Below are 15246 nucleotides of genomic sequence, written 5' to 3' on the forward strand. Positions count from 1 at the left end.
CACGAAGCAGCTGCTTCCCAGCCGTTGTGTCAGCCAGTGTGCTCACAGACATACGGTTGGCTGGCCACGTAAACAGCTGTGGTGAGCCATGCTGCCATCGACATACATGTATGCCAGTGGTAGCACATTATTCGGCATGTTCACGTAATGTTTTCCTGGCTACTATGTTCTGTTTATATGCTTAAAAAAATGTGTCAAAGTGGTTCTGCTCTGTAATAAATGCTGCACCGCCATAAGAATGTGCTTAATAATAGCCAGTAAAGATGTTCATGTCCATAACTGGGCTGACATGCTAATGCTGTGATTTTCTTCTTGTTTTAGGAGAGGAGCAACACACCTTGAGGCTAGACTGCTTTCGTCAAGCTGAGCAGGCGTGAAGAGAGAGAGAGAGAGAAAGGCATCTGCCTTGTGCAGAGCGAACAGCAGATATTCGCACGAAGCATCAATCTCTCGTGAGCTTTGTTGTGGCAGGCTCTCTTTAGTACGCTACCTAACACTGTTGCTCACAAGCATAAATGCTTGCTTTGCCAGCTTGCAAATTACTATGTGAGAAAAGTTAACTGAAAGTTTACTTTTGGAAGAATGTATACTACCAGTTTATGTGTGCTATTGGCAGTTCCTCTATTACATAGTTCATCTGTTTCAGCCTAGCTGACAGACCTCCGGTGTTCTGCCATGGCATTATTGTCAATGGCCCAGTAGGGTGCCATTAGTACCATCAGTAACACATTTTGCCTGAAAGAGTTGTGGTAGCTTAGGGTTAAATCTGTACTCATTCAAAATGGGCTCTTGCTGCCCTTATTGTTGGCACTTTTACAGAGTTTACAGGTTTGATGCATCGTGCAATGGGGCTTTGGTCTGCCTCAAACTTCTGAACTTTCTTTCTGCTTTATTGAGAGAGCACCTGGATTTGCACTACTGAGCTGTACTGTTTGTTTGTATTTAACTAGTGTAGCTTGAGCCTTGGCAGGCTGCATTGCCAAGTGGTCGTAGTGCAAACCAGTCCCAACTTTAGTGTGTCCATCGTGTGCTTCTCACCTAGCTGATTGAAATATATGTCCCGTATATCACACAGCAACGTAAGTGAAGTTGGTGATAAAAAAAAAGAGATTTCTTCTTCTAAAGGACCTGCAAGTACAGTAAACATGAGTGAAAAAGCATATGCTAAACACCATCTACAGCATTTCAGCAATTATATGCATTCCTGTTTAGATGAGGCAGCTTTGCAGTCACAATTGCACATTGTTTTGGGAGCCTGAGTTTTTAGTAGATGCTGTTACCTGCTTTTGATGTGTGCTGGTTTTACTATAGAGGGACAAAAAGTACCATTCTCATTCTGGCTTTGCATGTATATTCCCATTTCCCCCACACATTTGCCTTGGCGCATTATAGCCTGCATGGCTGCTACGCCATAAAAATCCCAAATCATCATCACCCTCACATTTGCTGTCATTCACAATGCTAGCAAGTTACAACTGATAACTGTAGTTGTGGGAAGCCTGTTATTGGACAGCTTTTGCCTTGTAACATTGTTTGAAGTTGTTCATTGTTTGCTTTTATTAACCCCTGCTGACTGTTGCTGCTGTTGTCGCAGAAGCAAAAATCGGCCATCCCTTATTCGTCCAGTATTGGACTCAAAACTGCTGACCTTGAAGGTTCAGCAGGCACAACCACCTGACCCAATAATCACTACACCATCCTATTTATTTACTTACTCTTTTATTTACTTATTTACTTAATAATTTATTTATTTATTCTGCATGCTAAAGCTTCAAAGGGGCTATTAGAGGAGTAGAGAGCGTGAAGTGCAATGCATGAACAGATTACACAACCAGACATGACCGTGGAACCTGTTGGAACGTTGGTAAGGCTAGATACAGCCATATTTATTTCTATGGGGCCTCGCAACACTGTGCCACACAGGTGTAAATATTTAAGTCAAACTGGCTGACAAAACTGATTATTTTTGCATTTCCATTTGAAACAGTCAGCAACTACAAAAAAATTGCTCCCACACGGCAGTTAAGACAATTATCCAGATGCGTTAGTCAGTTAGTTTCACCTGAAGTAGTACTTGAGGCAGTTGTTGTGGATGAAAATTGAGGCAGATCGATGAGAGATATGAGCTACAATGTGTGCTATCCAGCTCATAAAAGAGATCATCGCCTTCTTCCAGTGGGCACATGCACATGCAAGTGTGCTCCCGTGTGTGAAAGTAACAGACCCCCTCCTTCGGTACTAATTTAATTTTTTCGTCAGCTAGAAAAGGTGTCATTATTTCAAGTTGAAAATGTCCTTCAAGCATGTGAATGTGTACAGCCTAAGCTAGAGTGGACAGTAGCCGTTTCATCAAGTGATGCCCAATCATGGCTTGAAAAATGTTGGAGGGTATTTTACTTTTGCTCACAATAGTACATCCTTATCAAATTTCTACCCTGCTCTACGGGACAGTGGTGTGATATGTCACCTTGGTTCGGGGCCAGTTACCTCTTTCCTTACCGCGCCATAGATGACCAGTCGATTTATTTGATGATTTTAATCATGCTGTGAAACAAGGTCAGAACGATTTGTGCACCACGTGCCGCCACGTGCATAACCTGAAGGCTACCATGTTTACTCGAAGATGGGCTGAACGCAAAGATGGGCAGACCCCTATACATTGAATTCGCCGAGAAATAAAAAAATTATAATTCAAATGTAGGTCGACCTATATCTTTTTAGAAAAACAAAAAATTTAGAGCATGACGCACCTTTACTTACCGCAAGCTCGGCTACTAAGTCTTGCTAGTCGATGCGACAAGCTGCATCCTCGTCAAAAGTGCCAGAGAAGTCATCCTCATCAGATGCTTCACCGGCATCCTCGACACAGCGAATGACGTCGCCCTCGGCGCATTTGTGTGTGTCGGGTATGCAGCATTTCCTAAAGCCAATCTGAATAATCTCCACACTGGTTCTATGGCGAGTGCTACAGAGAAGCTGCGTTAGCTCGCTACTTTTGCTTTGTTCACGAATGTAGGTCGATGCTAATTTTGGGTAACATTAAAAAAGAAAAAAAAAGGTCAGCCTATATTCAAATAGATATGGTACTCTCTTAGTTTTCGCATCATTTGTTATCTATAAGTACATGGAGGAGAGCAAAGAAAACTGCAGCTGGATGTAACCACTTTCGTGATGAGACAAGAGCCCGAAGTGTAGTTTCCGGTATAAAAAGAAACAGCACACACCCTGCACTTTGGATAACTGCTTCAGATGCAGCAATCCAGCATATTCTTTTGCTGGTCCTTTAGTGTGCGAAGATTCAGCAAACTATGTTTTTTTACCAAATTCACAGCTCCCGCTGCTATGCTTTACTTACCCTCTATGGGACAGCAATACATATACATTTAACTTATAGCCAGTAGTGGTATCGGGTTTTGCACAACTCGTAAAAGTATATAAAGCCTAATATGTCACGTTGCTATCTGCTGAATGCACAGTGCATCTATTGGTAGGGTATAGGACTTTTGCCTTTGATCAAGTCACATTGGACATGTATAGGCTCCTGAAGTATGAGCTTGTCCTTGGTTGGAGCAAACCAAACACTGTGCACCCTTGTTGAATGGCATGGCAGAAGAGTCAATAAGCATACAATAAGTATTTGTTGTTCTGCAAGTTTCTATGATGATGAAGAATTGCACATGTTAAAGGTGGCACTCAAATCCTGCAGCTGCCTTATGGTATTTACATTGTAGCAACATATATGAATTCACCTTTATCCCTTGCCAGTGTCCCTTCTTTCTCCAAGTTTGGCTTCTCAGTATATTATAGTGCTATTTAGGAAAAATTGATGGCTGAAGATGAGCTTACAAGCTCCCTTCAGCATTCGAAGTCATCAAGAAAGTGATGTGTGCAGCAAATACACTAAAAATCCATCTTCTGGACACATAATCCAGGAATTCCCAAAGTAGCTCATGGTGTCCAGCTAGACCAGCTTGCTTGCATAGAGATGCTGATCGAGTGGATCTTCAGTCATAAGACAGGCGCATGCTTTCGGACCTCGTAATCAGCGCATAACAAGCCTGAAGGAGGCAGAACAAATGGGACTGGAAGCTCTGCTACGCAGCAGTAAAAAATATATGCTGCACAATATTGCACAGAATGTTTCACAGTATTCTCTACAATGCTGCACAGCCTTGTGTTCTATGCCAATATTTCACGACTAAGAAATGGCTACTTGACCCAATGACACAGACATCGCATTGGTAAACTTGCCCACGAAAAATAAAATGGCATGATGTAAGCTGCATAAGGTAGAAACCATAGGCACACACACCCCATATCTGCACAAACACTTCCTTGCACAAGGTTACCACATTGCAAAAACAGCTCACACTATGTTTGAAGCCATGCTGCAAAGAGTATAATGCAAGGTGCTTTTCTTCTTTTTTTTTTTTGCCTTAAGATACAGGAAACTGAACTGCTAGTGACTGACGTCAGCGTGAGAGTCGACCTCTCGATTTCCTAGTGAGAATGAGGCTCGCATGCGCAGAGTGGAGTGTGGATTAGTGGAGAAGGGAAAGCACAACAAGGAGATAGGGGGAGGGGGAGGTAAGTGGCACAAAGCAGCCTTCGTGTGGTGGGTTTGAAGGTGTCGAACATTTTCACTTAGTATGATGTGCAACTTGTTATCGCAGTGTACCCTGCAAAATTCCCCAGTACATATGCAGGTGGCCTGTGTAGGTGCTCACACACACAATTCTGAAGTGTTCTAGTCTAAGCCCATGGCTTTTGTCACACTCAAATTGTTAGTTTGTGCTCTAATTTTGATACAATACTTTTTCTGAGTTGTCAAAAGCCCCCCCCTCCCCCTGCCCTGACATTCCAAATAATTGCTCAAAAAGATTTGACTGCTTCTGAATTGACTACATTTAACAGGCAAATGATTAATTTACGCTTTGATATGTCACATAACATGTTCTGGCTAGCATTTTTTGAAATACTACTACTAATAAAGTAAAATTTAAACCCTCTGAAAATCAGCATCTTTGACTGTGGTAAGGAAAGAGTTAACCATACAGTCCAACCAGGTGTTTGTTTCGTGTGCTTTTGTTCTGTAGCTTGCTTACTGTGGCCTGTGTACTTCAAGTTGTGGTGTAAACATGATTATGGTACTTGTGGAATTTAAACTGCATATACTTAACTGCCACTGAGAGACCATCGCTTCCAATTTTTTAAATATATCGAACAGAGGTTGGGTTTGCATGCGGCATATGCACAAATTTGTAGCATCTGAGAACCAAACAAGAACTTATTGGAGCACAATGTATTGGAATGTGGTTGTCTAATGGAAGCATTTTTTTCATTTTGTACAGTATTTATTCCATATTTATTGCTCTGTTTGTAGAGTTGACAGCACATCAATGACGTGTAAGGAAATCAGTCCCTGTGGAAAGCAGTATAGAAGAGCGTTTTCACACTGCTTGATTGACCAAGTTTTCTGCATAATGTTGAAAATGTGTTTTGTTGCATGTTTCATTCCTCACAAGATCTAGGCAATATTGTACAATGCTATAGTATTGCCATTAGCTGCTGGTTTGGTTCATTTCTGCCACTGACACGGTATATAATATCTAGTGCTTTCATGTCAAAATACGTAGACCAGTGCAGGAATGCATACTACAGAGCCCACAGTCGGGCATTAAAGTTGACACATATGGCATAACATGGCACGTCTTCCTTTTTCGGGAGCATAATCTTTTTTTCTTTTTTTCTTTCCGTAAACCAGCTCCAAAGAGGCATGGTGACACATAGCGTAAGCAAAAACCGGTTGACTAAGCTGGCACTTAATTTCATTGCTGTACACCAGTTCGAACAGTGAACTTTTCTGATTAACTTTGCGAAAGTTGCCCAAGTATTAATCTTGCCTTAGTATTAAGTAGTATTAAGCATTAAGCTTGTCAGAAGTCTGTTTTGCTTATGCTGAAATGCGGCCACTTGTTCGTGACAATACGTAGATCCACAGCTTGCCTGTAGCACTCATTAATGGGGTCACTGCATGAAAGCAGCTCACATGGGACTGTATATATTCGTCAGTGCCATGAACCATTTGTAGTAAGGCTGCTGCTTCTAACGGATAGAGTTTGAACTTTCTGGCATATATTATGTCATAAATAGCCAGTTCAAGTCTATCTGCCTTAATTGCTTGCAGTGATACTGTTATTTATTGTGCCATCTTTGACATGATGACACAGACTGTTCCAGGCATCACATATTGTACTGGAATTGTTTTTAGTCGTATAAGAGAGTTTTAGCCTGTCTGTACATGCATTGCATTTTACGGAAATAGGAGTACGTCAGGCACCTGATAATGGCAGCTGTAGCACTGGTAGTGACCTGTGGTTCAACCACAAAGCATCAAAAATGTTTTTGTATTTCATGCTGTTCTCACTAAAGGAAAAGAAAAGAACCACTCTACATTCACGATTGTGTTGCTTCTAATGTCTCTATGCCAGCAGTCAAGTAACACAGGCCTGTCATTGCAGTAACAGTTTCATCGCAAAATGGTGCCACTAACACCACTGCTGATAATGTATTGGTGCCTTTCCTTTTGCAATGAGTGATTGTCAGATAAATTTTAGATTTGGCAAATACAAAATGTCCTCAAAGTCACTGGTGGCAAGGTACTATAGACTGGGTGTGCCTGACCCTGCAAGTCTCTTGCACGCCACCAGTGTTCCAGTCTTCTTCTGGATTTCTCTGCTGCATCCCAGTACAGTTTTTATGTGGGCTGCATCCCAGTGTCATATTGAATCCCAGTACAGATGTTTTTTATGTCAGCTCCTGGAAACCCTGCATCACCGCTAGCAACCACTGCTTCATCAGGCAGGTTCATGTTCCCATGCTTAGGCATGTCCCCGGTGAAGCCGTGCAGTTTGAGTGCTGAGTGATGGAGTATAACATGTGGTATAGACTCCTCAACCAGGCCGCAGAGCAGGCACATAGCGTCAAAGTTGTGTGTGTACATTGCTCACAGCACTCAAGTGTACAGAATTCTGGATGTGGCTTCATATGGGAGCTTGCTTCTTTTTGAGTTTTTGTATAGCGGTTTTCATTCAATTTTTGGTTTGACCTTATATGTATAGGGACTCAAAGCGAGTCTCCTTGCTGCTGTCACCTTCCTTTTCCTTTTCAACATTGACGCAGTCCCGCACTTTGCCTTGCCTATCTTTTTGCGGTGGTTCCATGAGGTGGCTTGGTAGAACTCCATACGGCTCAGCAAGACGATCCATTTGGTGTTTCTGCATTTCAGGTGGATACATTTTAACGCTTCACGCACCCAGCACCTGTCCGGTATCTGGCTTAGCCTTGGCGCATACCTGAGCTTTGAGACTGTATCATGTGCCTCAAAAGAGGACCATTCCATGTCTCCTCTGTATCGCTTCCTTAAGTACCCCACCATAAACTTCTAGGGCCGTCATACCCGCTTCTCTCTATCGTGTTTCTAGTCATTGGCTTGTCACATAAGACAGGCACAGCACAGAGTTCACGAACGTCAAAGCTGGTGCTGCAACTGCCTTCCAGAGCTCTCTGGCGACTTCAAGTTTGTTGGAGGGCCAGAGTGGCCCTGGAGCTCAGAAAGGTACACTTTGAGATAGCTTTTTATGTCAGCTCAGTTTGATAGTGTCGACCGTAGTTCATTGCTGGAGACAGTGTCACTCCCATGCGTTTGTGGCAGGTCGTACATTTATCAGTGTTGCCCTGGAGTATGAGCTTCGTTTTTGTACATTGAGTGGTCCTTTCGTGATTCATCACCATGCATGCTGACTTAGCACAGCTGAAGAGTAGGCCAAGGAATTGTGCCTCCTCTGAACACATGTCCAACAACCGCTGCAGGTTTTTTGCATTGCTGGCCAGAAGCACGGATGTCACAAGCATAGAAGAGGGCAGGTAGGCAATGAGGGCAAACAGTTCCCTGATCACAGTAGCTGAAAGCAAGACCCATGTCACATTCCATCAGCTTCTCCATGCCAGCAACAAAAAGCATAAAGAGCAGAAGCAAAAGAGGGCACCTCTGGCACAGCCCTTTGAGTAATTGTACTGGTTACATCCTTTTGCCTTCTCAGTGGATTACAGCTTCATTACTCCTGTATAGTGCTTCTAGGATTTTCTATAAGTTTGCAGGTATAGCTTGTTCCTTTAGCAGTGCCCACAGCAGGTAATGCTCCACTGAGTCATAGGCACGTGAGATATCCAGGAAAGCTGGTAGTACAAGATCCCTTTCCTCTTTCGCCACGATCTCAATAGCTTGTGCCACCACAAACACATTATCTTCCAGGCAGTCTCCCTGTCAAAAGCCATTTTGGAACTCGCCAAGAACCCCTTCACCACAGATGCCCATACATCTCCACATGATATGGCAAAGGAGCTTGTACAGCGCCAATGTAACAGCAATTGGTCAGTAGCTGTCCTCTTGGTTCTTATCGCTACTTTTCTTCAAGATAAGCCTAATATGGGAGCACTTCCAGCTTTTGTGGATTTCACCATTCATCAGAACCATGCCACCAGTGTTCTGTAAATGGTAATGCATATATGGACAAGCTAAAACTCTCTATAGTTAGCACATGGTATTTACACAGGTTGTAGGTTTCTTAGAACAGTATATTTGATGAGAGATTATATGTGTGTCTTGAAGTTGAAAACACAGGAAGAACAGTCTGTTACCAGCAGTTAAAGTTTGTATGTAAAAGGTCATATTCACAACAGAATGTTGGTTTCCTCCAGCTCCAGCTTTAACCAAATTTTCCTTCATTTTCGTTTCATGCAGAGGTGGAGGTGCAGTAATCGTTTTCAGTAAAAATTTGTCTTAATGGCAACTTTAAAACATCACAGCATCTGTGCACTTGTTTCAATATGCCATTTATGATCAAAAGGAGCAGGCATATTGATGATACCGCATTTTCTTTCCCAGCGTGTATTCACTCGTCATTCATTAATGTGACCGTGCTTTTAATATGACTTGTTGCACTGCTGAGAATGAGGTTTTGGGTTTGATCGAGACTATGGCAGCTGCATTTCGATGGGGGCAAAATGCAAAAATGCATGTATACTGTGCATTGAGTGCACTTCAAGAAAAACCTCAGCTGGCCAAAATTAATACGGAGCCTTCCACTACGGCGTCCTTCTAACCCACTGTGAGGTTTCAGAATTTTAAACCCCACAATTTTTTTTTTCTATTTAACCATGTTTGAAGCATTACATAAAACTAAAGCCCCCTAATACTTTTACTTTGAACTCTGGATCGTTTGGACCTGCTTTGCATGCTGTGCATGTTGTAGGAGATTGATAGTGCTATAACTGGTGCTTCAAATTTGATTGTGCTTTTGAAGTAAGAACTGGAGAACTTGATGTTTTTGTTGTACCTATTGTTCCTTGATCTGTGCATGCTTTTTAAAAGCAAACTTGCATTATTTTCATATATATGAGGCAGCTTTATTCTTGCAAACATCACTGACTGCTCACAATGTAATAAGAGAAAAACATTTGAAAGTGTCATGCCGCATTCTTTCTTGAAAATAGAGCTGTATTGAAACACCCACTGAGCAGCATGTTCCTTTGGCTAAAGGGGCATGACACAGTTATCCTACTATTCTCAGTTTATCATTGTAACTGTTGTAACTGAGAGTAGAGGGGCCAATATGGCTACACACGCACAAAAAAACTGAGCTTTCAGTGCACATTTAAACTTGAAAATTTCAATTTCAAATCGCTGCCTTGTAGCCCCTCCAACCGACAGGGATCACCATTTTGGCCTATTGACTGTGTGATGTTCGGAAGTGTGGGCCCACCGCTGTGTTGTCTGCTCCGAAACAGTCCAAAATCACATCAGCCATCTTGCACCGAACGCTCTTGCACACAATGGTGCAGCAAGGGCAACACCGTTGAATTGTGGCCACTATTATTTCACTTTTGTGATAAAAGCAGCATAAACTAGAGAATTCATGCAGGAACTATCTGGGCTGATTGTGGAGATGCACATGTGAGAACAAAAGGATGCATGGCAACCATGATGTATTTCTGGCTCCTACAATCAATTCTGGCACTTGCAATACAATATAAACATGGCTTTTGAGATTGGCTGCCATTACTTCGAGGAAGCCATTACTGGGGATGAATTTTCATTTCATCACCAGTTAGTGTTGCCAGACTGCTGTGTGATTGAACTGTGGTATAAAAAATTTCAAATATAAACTTTCTGCTGCACTGAATGCACATAAATTATGCCAGTTGCTGTGCGACTCATACAGTTTAACGTGCAATGCATAATTTAAGCTAGAAAATTTGGTGTGATGGCCCCTTTTGTTACCCAATTCCTGTGTTACCCACTCGTTTTATATGCCTTTTTTGTGTGAGGGTCATAGTTTAATGTGCCTGCATGCTGATATCACAGATATGTTCTTGCTATTGAAGCCTGGACAAATTGAAATGTTTGTGATTTACATTACTGTGATCATTGTTGTTTTATGTACGAGTGATGCAGCTACATGCCCTAGATGCTTGACCAGTGCTCAGCACTTTATGGTCTTGTAGCTGCACATGCTTGAAAAACACTAGTCTACTGCACATGAACATTCTCACTCAGAAATATAGCTCAGACTTGTGTCCCTCTGTACATAGTGTTGATTTCATAGCCATGAGCAACCATTTTACACTAGCTGTATATGTAGATACAAATCGCATCACTGACAAATAAAGTGGTTCTTCACTGCAGCCTTCATTGATTGCTCTAAGTGCTCTTGTGTGTGGGCATTCTCCGACACTTACTGTAATAGCTGCATCAGCGACATTTTTCATTTTTGCTATACTACTAATGCAGATTGTGCACCATAACCTACATAGTACCCGCAAGATTCATACTCAAGTCCTGCAAACTGGAATGCTGGCCTGGCCACTTGACTAGGCCAAATTGAGGCCCTTTGCAGCAATTAGCGAGATTATCCTCGTGTGCCTTACTGGCAATAGCTTAGGTGAAGGGAGTGCAGAGTCTCTGGCGAGCTGACAGTGGCATGCGCCCACTCTAGACAAGTTCACGTGCATAGTTATAAAGCACATGCAGAAAAAAAAAAAAGCAAAAGCTTGTGTGCTGCTGTAAGGCTTCCGATTTAATTTCCAGAGCAGAACACTGGGCCATATTTGGTAACGATTCTTTCTGTGTAGTTGCCCCCCATGTGACTGCTTTGTATGCCACTGCACCACGGCCACATGCTGCAACAGATGGTAAGAATGTGCCGTATTTACTCGCATAACGAGCACACTTTTTTCCCCCAAAACATGCAGAAAGCTGGGGGATGCGTTCATTATGCGGGGTAAAATTTTGAGTGATTTCTTTTTCCGTGGCCACCTTTAAGAACCTCAGTTTCGCCTGAAATGCAAACCATTGATTGCTATAGCAAATGTGTAGATAGCTACATGAAGTAAGGATAGTATTTTTATCAGCCGTATAACTTGCAAACATTCACTTCGATGCAAACTGATTGGCGAGAACGCAGCATGCACAAAGGTATGAGGCACCATCATGGAGGAAGGAAACTGAGGAGAGGCCCTACCCCTTCCGCACGCTAGGAGAAAAGTGTGGAGGAAATGACATAGTAGGTTCTCCTTTGTTTTGCTGTTTTTTTTTTCTTTGCTGTAGTGGCCCCGCCTTTCGGGCCACAATGGTGGCTTTGTTATTGTTCTGTGCGCTCACACGTGTTGCTCCGTAGGTTTCGTACCGTGGCAAAGGCGCCGTGCGGGCAGGTTTGCGTTGGTCTCCGTGTTTTGTTGCGCTGCGTTACCTGGACCATGCTCTACCGGATGTTGCTGTGGCCAGATGGGACAGGAGGAACTAAAGTTCGTGAAATGAACGCGCATGCAACGCTTTACGCAATGTACCGCGCCACGGCAATGGCAACGGACGAAGGAATATCCGCGGGGAATTTTGCCCTCTTTGGCGGAATCATGCTAACGTGCTAACAATTGTTTAGTATTGCTGCGGAGCGCGCGAGTCCAAGCAGCACGGTTGCGCGAGAAATGTAAACAAGAGAGGAGAGCTGGCCCGATAGGCGGAGCAACGCCATGAGCAACGCCAACTTCCGGCTTCACTTTCGCTTCACAAAGAGTGACGTCAGGGCCTCTCCTGAGTTTCCTTCCTCCGTGGTACGCAAGAACTAGGGGCGACGGTACTGCGCATGCGCAGTACCGTGGCCCCCAGTTCTTGCCTACGCAAGCCGCTTGCGTCCCCTAATCTAAAACTCTCTATTGCATTTTACATGGAAGAAAAATCTTGGTGTTTGGTGTCAACATATCCGTGTTAGAAGGACACTGCCCAGCGAAGCTGTCATCATTATTCTTATTACTCTGGTAAGTTGTTCTAGTCAAATGTGGCCACTTTATTAATGCGTAAAAGAAATAGGCGCGCATTTTGTATGAGAAAGTTAGCTGTTACTTTCACCGCTTTCTGAAACAGGCCCCCTTAAAACGAATTGCTCTTGGCTTCTAACACGACAGCGCGTCATATATAGAGTATTTACATATATAATTAATTCACAAATACCATAGTAGCAATCACGTGAAAGAAAAGTTTCGTGGTTAAGATCGAGAGCCAATCAATTGCAAGCAATGAAATGTTTCATGGTGGCCCTCAGCAGGATTTATCGAAAATATGGCACACCCCTCACGCAACGGTATAGCAACTGACTGTCGTTATGGCGAGGCACGCATTCTTTGCAAAACCCATCAGTACACTACAACTTTGATTTGAAACCACGAAGCAGTTTTTTACAGCGCCAATTCAATGCCTAAAGTATAGTCGAGGTACTACAGCGCAGCTTAGGGTGCCTAGAAAAGAAAAATTCAAGCACCTTCTTCCTCACTATGTCTCGATCCAGCATCGTTTAATTATAAACTGAGAACTATTCGCTTCGTCAGTACATAAAAGAAAACCTCGCGAACCTTCATAGAGGGTATTCTGTAAAAGTCCACCTAAAAAGCTGTACGAGCGAGGAGGAGACGAGCGGCCCCAGCCAATCAGCGCGGCCGAAATGGACAGTCCACTGGGTAGACTCCTACAGAATACCCCTACAGGAAGACACCCCAAGCCTTACATATTTCACTTGATTTTTTAGCTCTTCAGCAGTGAATTATAACATCTTCAATATGTCCCATACTACTAATGAATGACGCTTCAGCTTCTTTCTGGCTGCAGCCATACGGCCCATAAGGCATATTTCACTAAAATATTTGGGCCGAGCAGCCTGTGTCAGTTCGCCAAACAGATTCGTCATGTATATTCCTCAAGCAACAAACACCAGTAAATTGGTCAAGTCAGCTGAACGTGTAGCACGGAAAAGGAATTTTATATTGGTACATTCCTTTCCGTATTCTGCGAGCAGCTGTAAGCCTCAATTAGCTTTACTTCAAATTACCGCCACTTGAAATAAACACGTGAAGAGCCGCCTAATTTTGAGAAGCAGTTAAAGAAGCAAGTGGTGCGGGTAGAATTTAAACCGCAGTGCTAAGTGCTCTTGTTACTGCCGAGCGTTTCTGTGAAGAAATGCAAAAATTCGATATATCATGAACTACTCGTCGTCAGCAAAGCTGTTTTAGCGGATAAAAGTCAAGGTAACTGTTGTCGAAGTCATATATAGCCAGCGTTTGTGGCATACTTGTCGCACCGCGCCAGGTGTGGTATCATAACTGGATTCTTATATGCTATGTTCTTGCGGTTGTCGATGCGCTCGTGAAAAACCCGCAATGCATGGGCTGGTCTGCGCTCCTTCGGCTGGCGCTGTAGCGTTGCCTTTGAGAACAGTATTGTCTAAGAAATAGGCTCTTTGAATAAATTTTCGCGAACGAAGACGTCTTAAAAATATATTTGAGACGACCGCCATAAGTATACAAGCAGAGGGAACGAGAGCGAACAAACGAAAACACTGCAGAAGGCGCCCGGACGCGTTTTTACAATTGCTGGTAGGTACAGCGGGGTGTGGCGCTTTTTACGGCGCTCGGCGTTTCTGCGCAGGCGCGAGTAAGAGCTGGCGCGAGAGAAAATCTGGGGGCTTTTGCTCCTTGAATATATGACTCAGCCTAGGCACTACGGAGGAGGTTTCTTAGCGCGCGTTGTATTCGTTTGTCCCCTAGTCATGCCGGCATTGCGGAGTGCGGTCGAGTTTGTTTAGGCTCCGCCGCTGACTGCCCGCGCTGTGAGGCAGTGGGCGCGGACGCCGCTTGGTGATCGCTGTGTCCGTAGGGGCAATGTTCTGAATGGCGTTGTATAAGTCGGGGGTCGCTTTTTTCGTCGGGACGATAGATCGGATTTTTTACAAGCACTGCTCCAGGAGGGCACATGTAACCGGCCAACGGCGTTTTTCCGCGCATGCGCGAGTAAGAGCGGGTGCGAGAGAGGAAATTTGGGGACTTTTGCTCCTTGAAAATATACTCTGCCTAGGTACTACGGAGGTGTTTCTTGGCGCGCGTTGTATGCGCTTGTCCCTAGGCGTGCCGGCAGAAGTCGCGGGGCACGGTAGTGCTGAACTTAGCATCGCAAGTTGGCGGCTCGACGCAATTTATATTTATTGAATCATGTTTTTACTAATGAAAACAACGCGTCATTTCGCATTATTGGCGGCGCCTCCAGGACACCAAAGCGGCAACGGGGACATCAAAGCTAGAAGCTGGACTGGCCCGTGGGTTGGGGCTCGCAGAGGCGTGCGCGTGCCAGGGGGTGTTCGCATACGCCAGGGGAGTATAAGATCAGGGGAGTATAAGAGTGCAAGGGGAGTATAAGATCGGCTGTCCGCTATCGCGGACAGCCAATTTTTTATGCGAACACCCCCTGGCACGTGCAGGCCTCTGCGAGCCCCAACCCACGGGCCGCCCTGCTTCCAGCTTTGATCCCCCCGCTACCGCTTGGGTGCCCCGGAGATCCTGCGCCACCTGCTTTAATATAACCTCAGGTGCTCTCCTGAGGCCGCCGTTGGCCGGTTACATGTGCCCTCCTGGAGCAGTGCTTGTAACAAATCCGATCTATCGTCGCGACGAAAAAAGCGACCCCCGACTTATACAACACCATTCAGAACATTGCCCCTTCAGACACAGCGATCACCAAGCGGCGTCCGCGCCCACTGCCTCACTGCGCGGGCAGTCAGCGGCGGAGCCTAAACAAACTCGACCGCACTCCGCAATGCCGGCATGCCTAGGGGACAAACGAATACAACGCGCGCTAAGAAGCCT

The 15246-nt window shown here is 44.3% G+C and overlaps 1 protein-coding gene across 1 annotated transcript in view; it reads left to right on the forward strand.

The window, feature by feature from the left end:
- LOC126547871 (polycystin-2-like) overlaps window positions 1–10746 on the forward strand; it is a 75741-nt gene extending 64995 nt beyond the window's left edge. Inside the window, exon 16 of the mRNA XM_055063492.1 lies at window positions 322–10746. Coding sequence (XP_054919467.1) covers window positions 322–342 — 21 coding nt within the window. The 3' untranslated portion in view covers window positions 343–10746. The remainder of the gene's footprint in view (window positions 1–321) is intronic.
- Window positions 10747–15246: the final 4500 nt, after the last annotated feature.

The sequence above is a fragment of the Dermacentor andersoni genome, chromosome 1 (genome assembly GCF_023375885.2).
Source record: "Dermacentor andersoni chromosome 1, qqDerAnde1_hic_scaffold, whole genome shotgun sequence".
Classification (NCBI taxonomy): Eukaryota; Metazoa; Arthropoda; class Arachnida; order Ixodida; family Ixodidae; genus Dermacentor; species Dermacentor andersoni.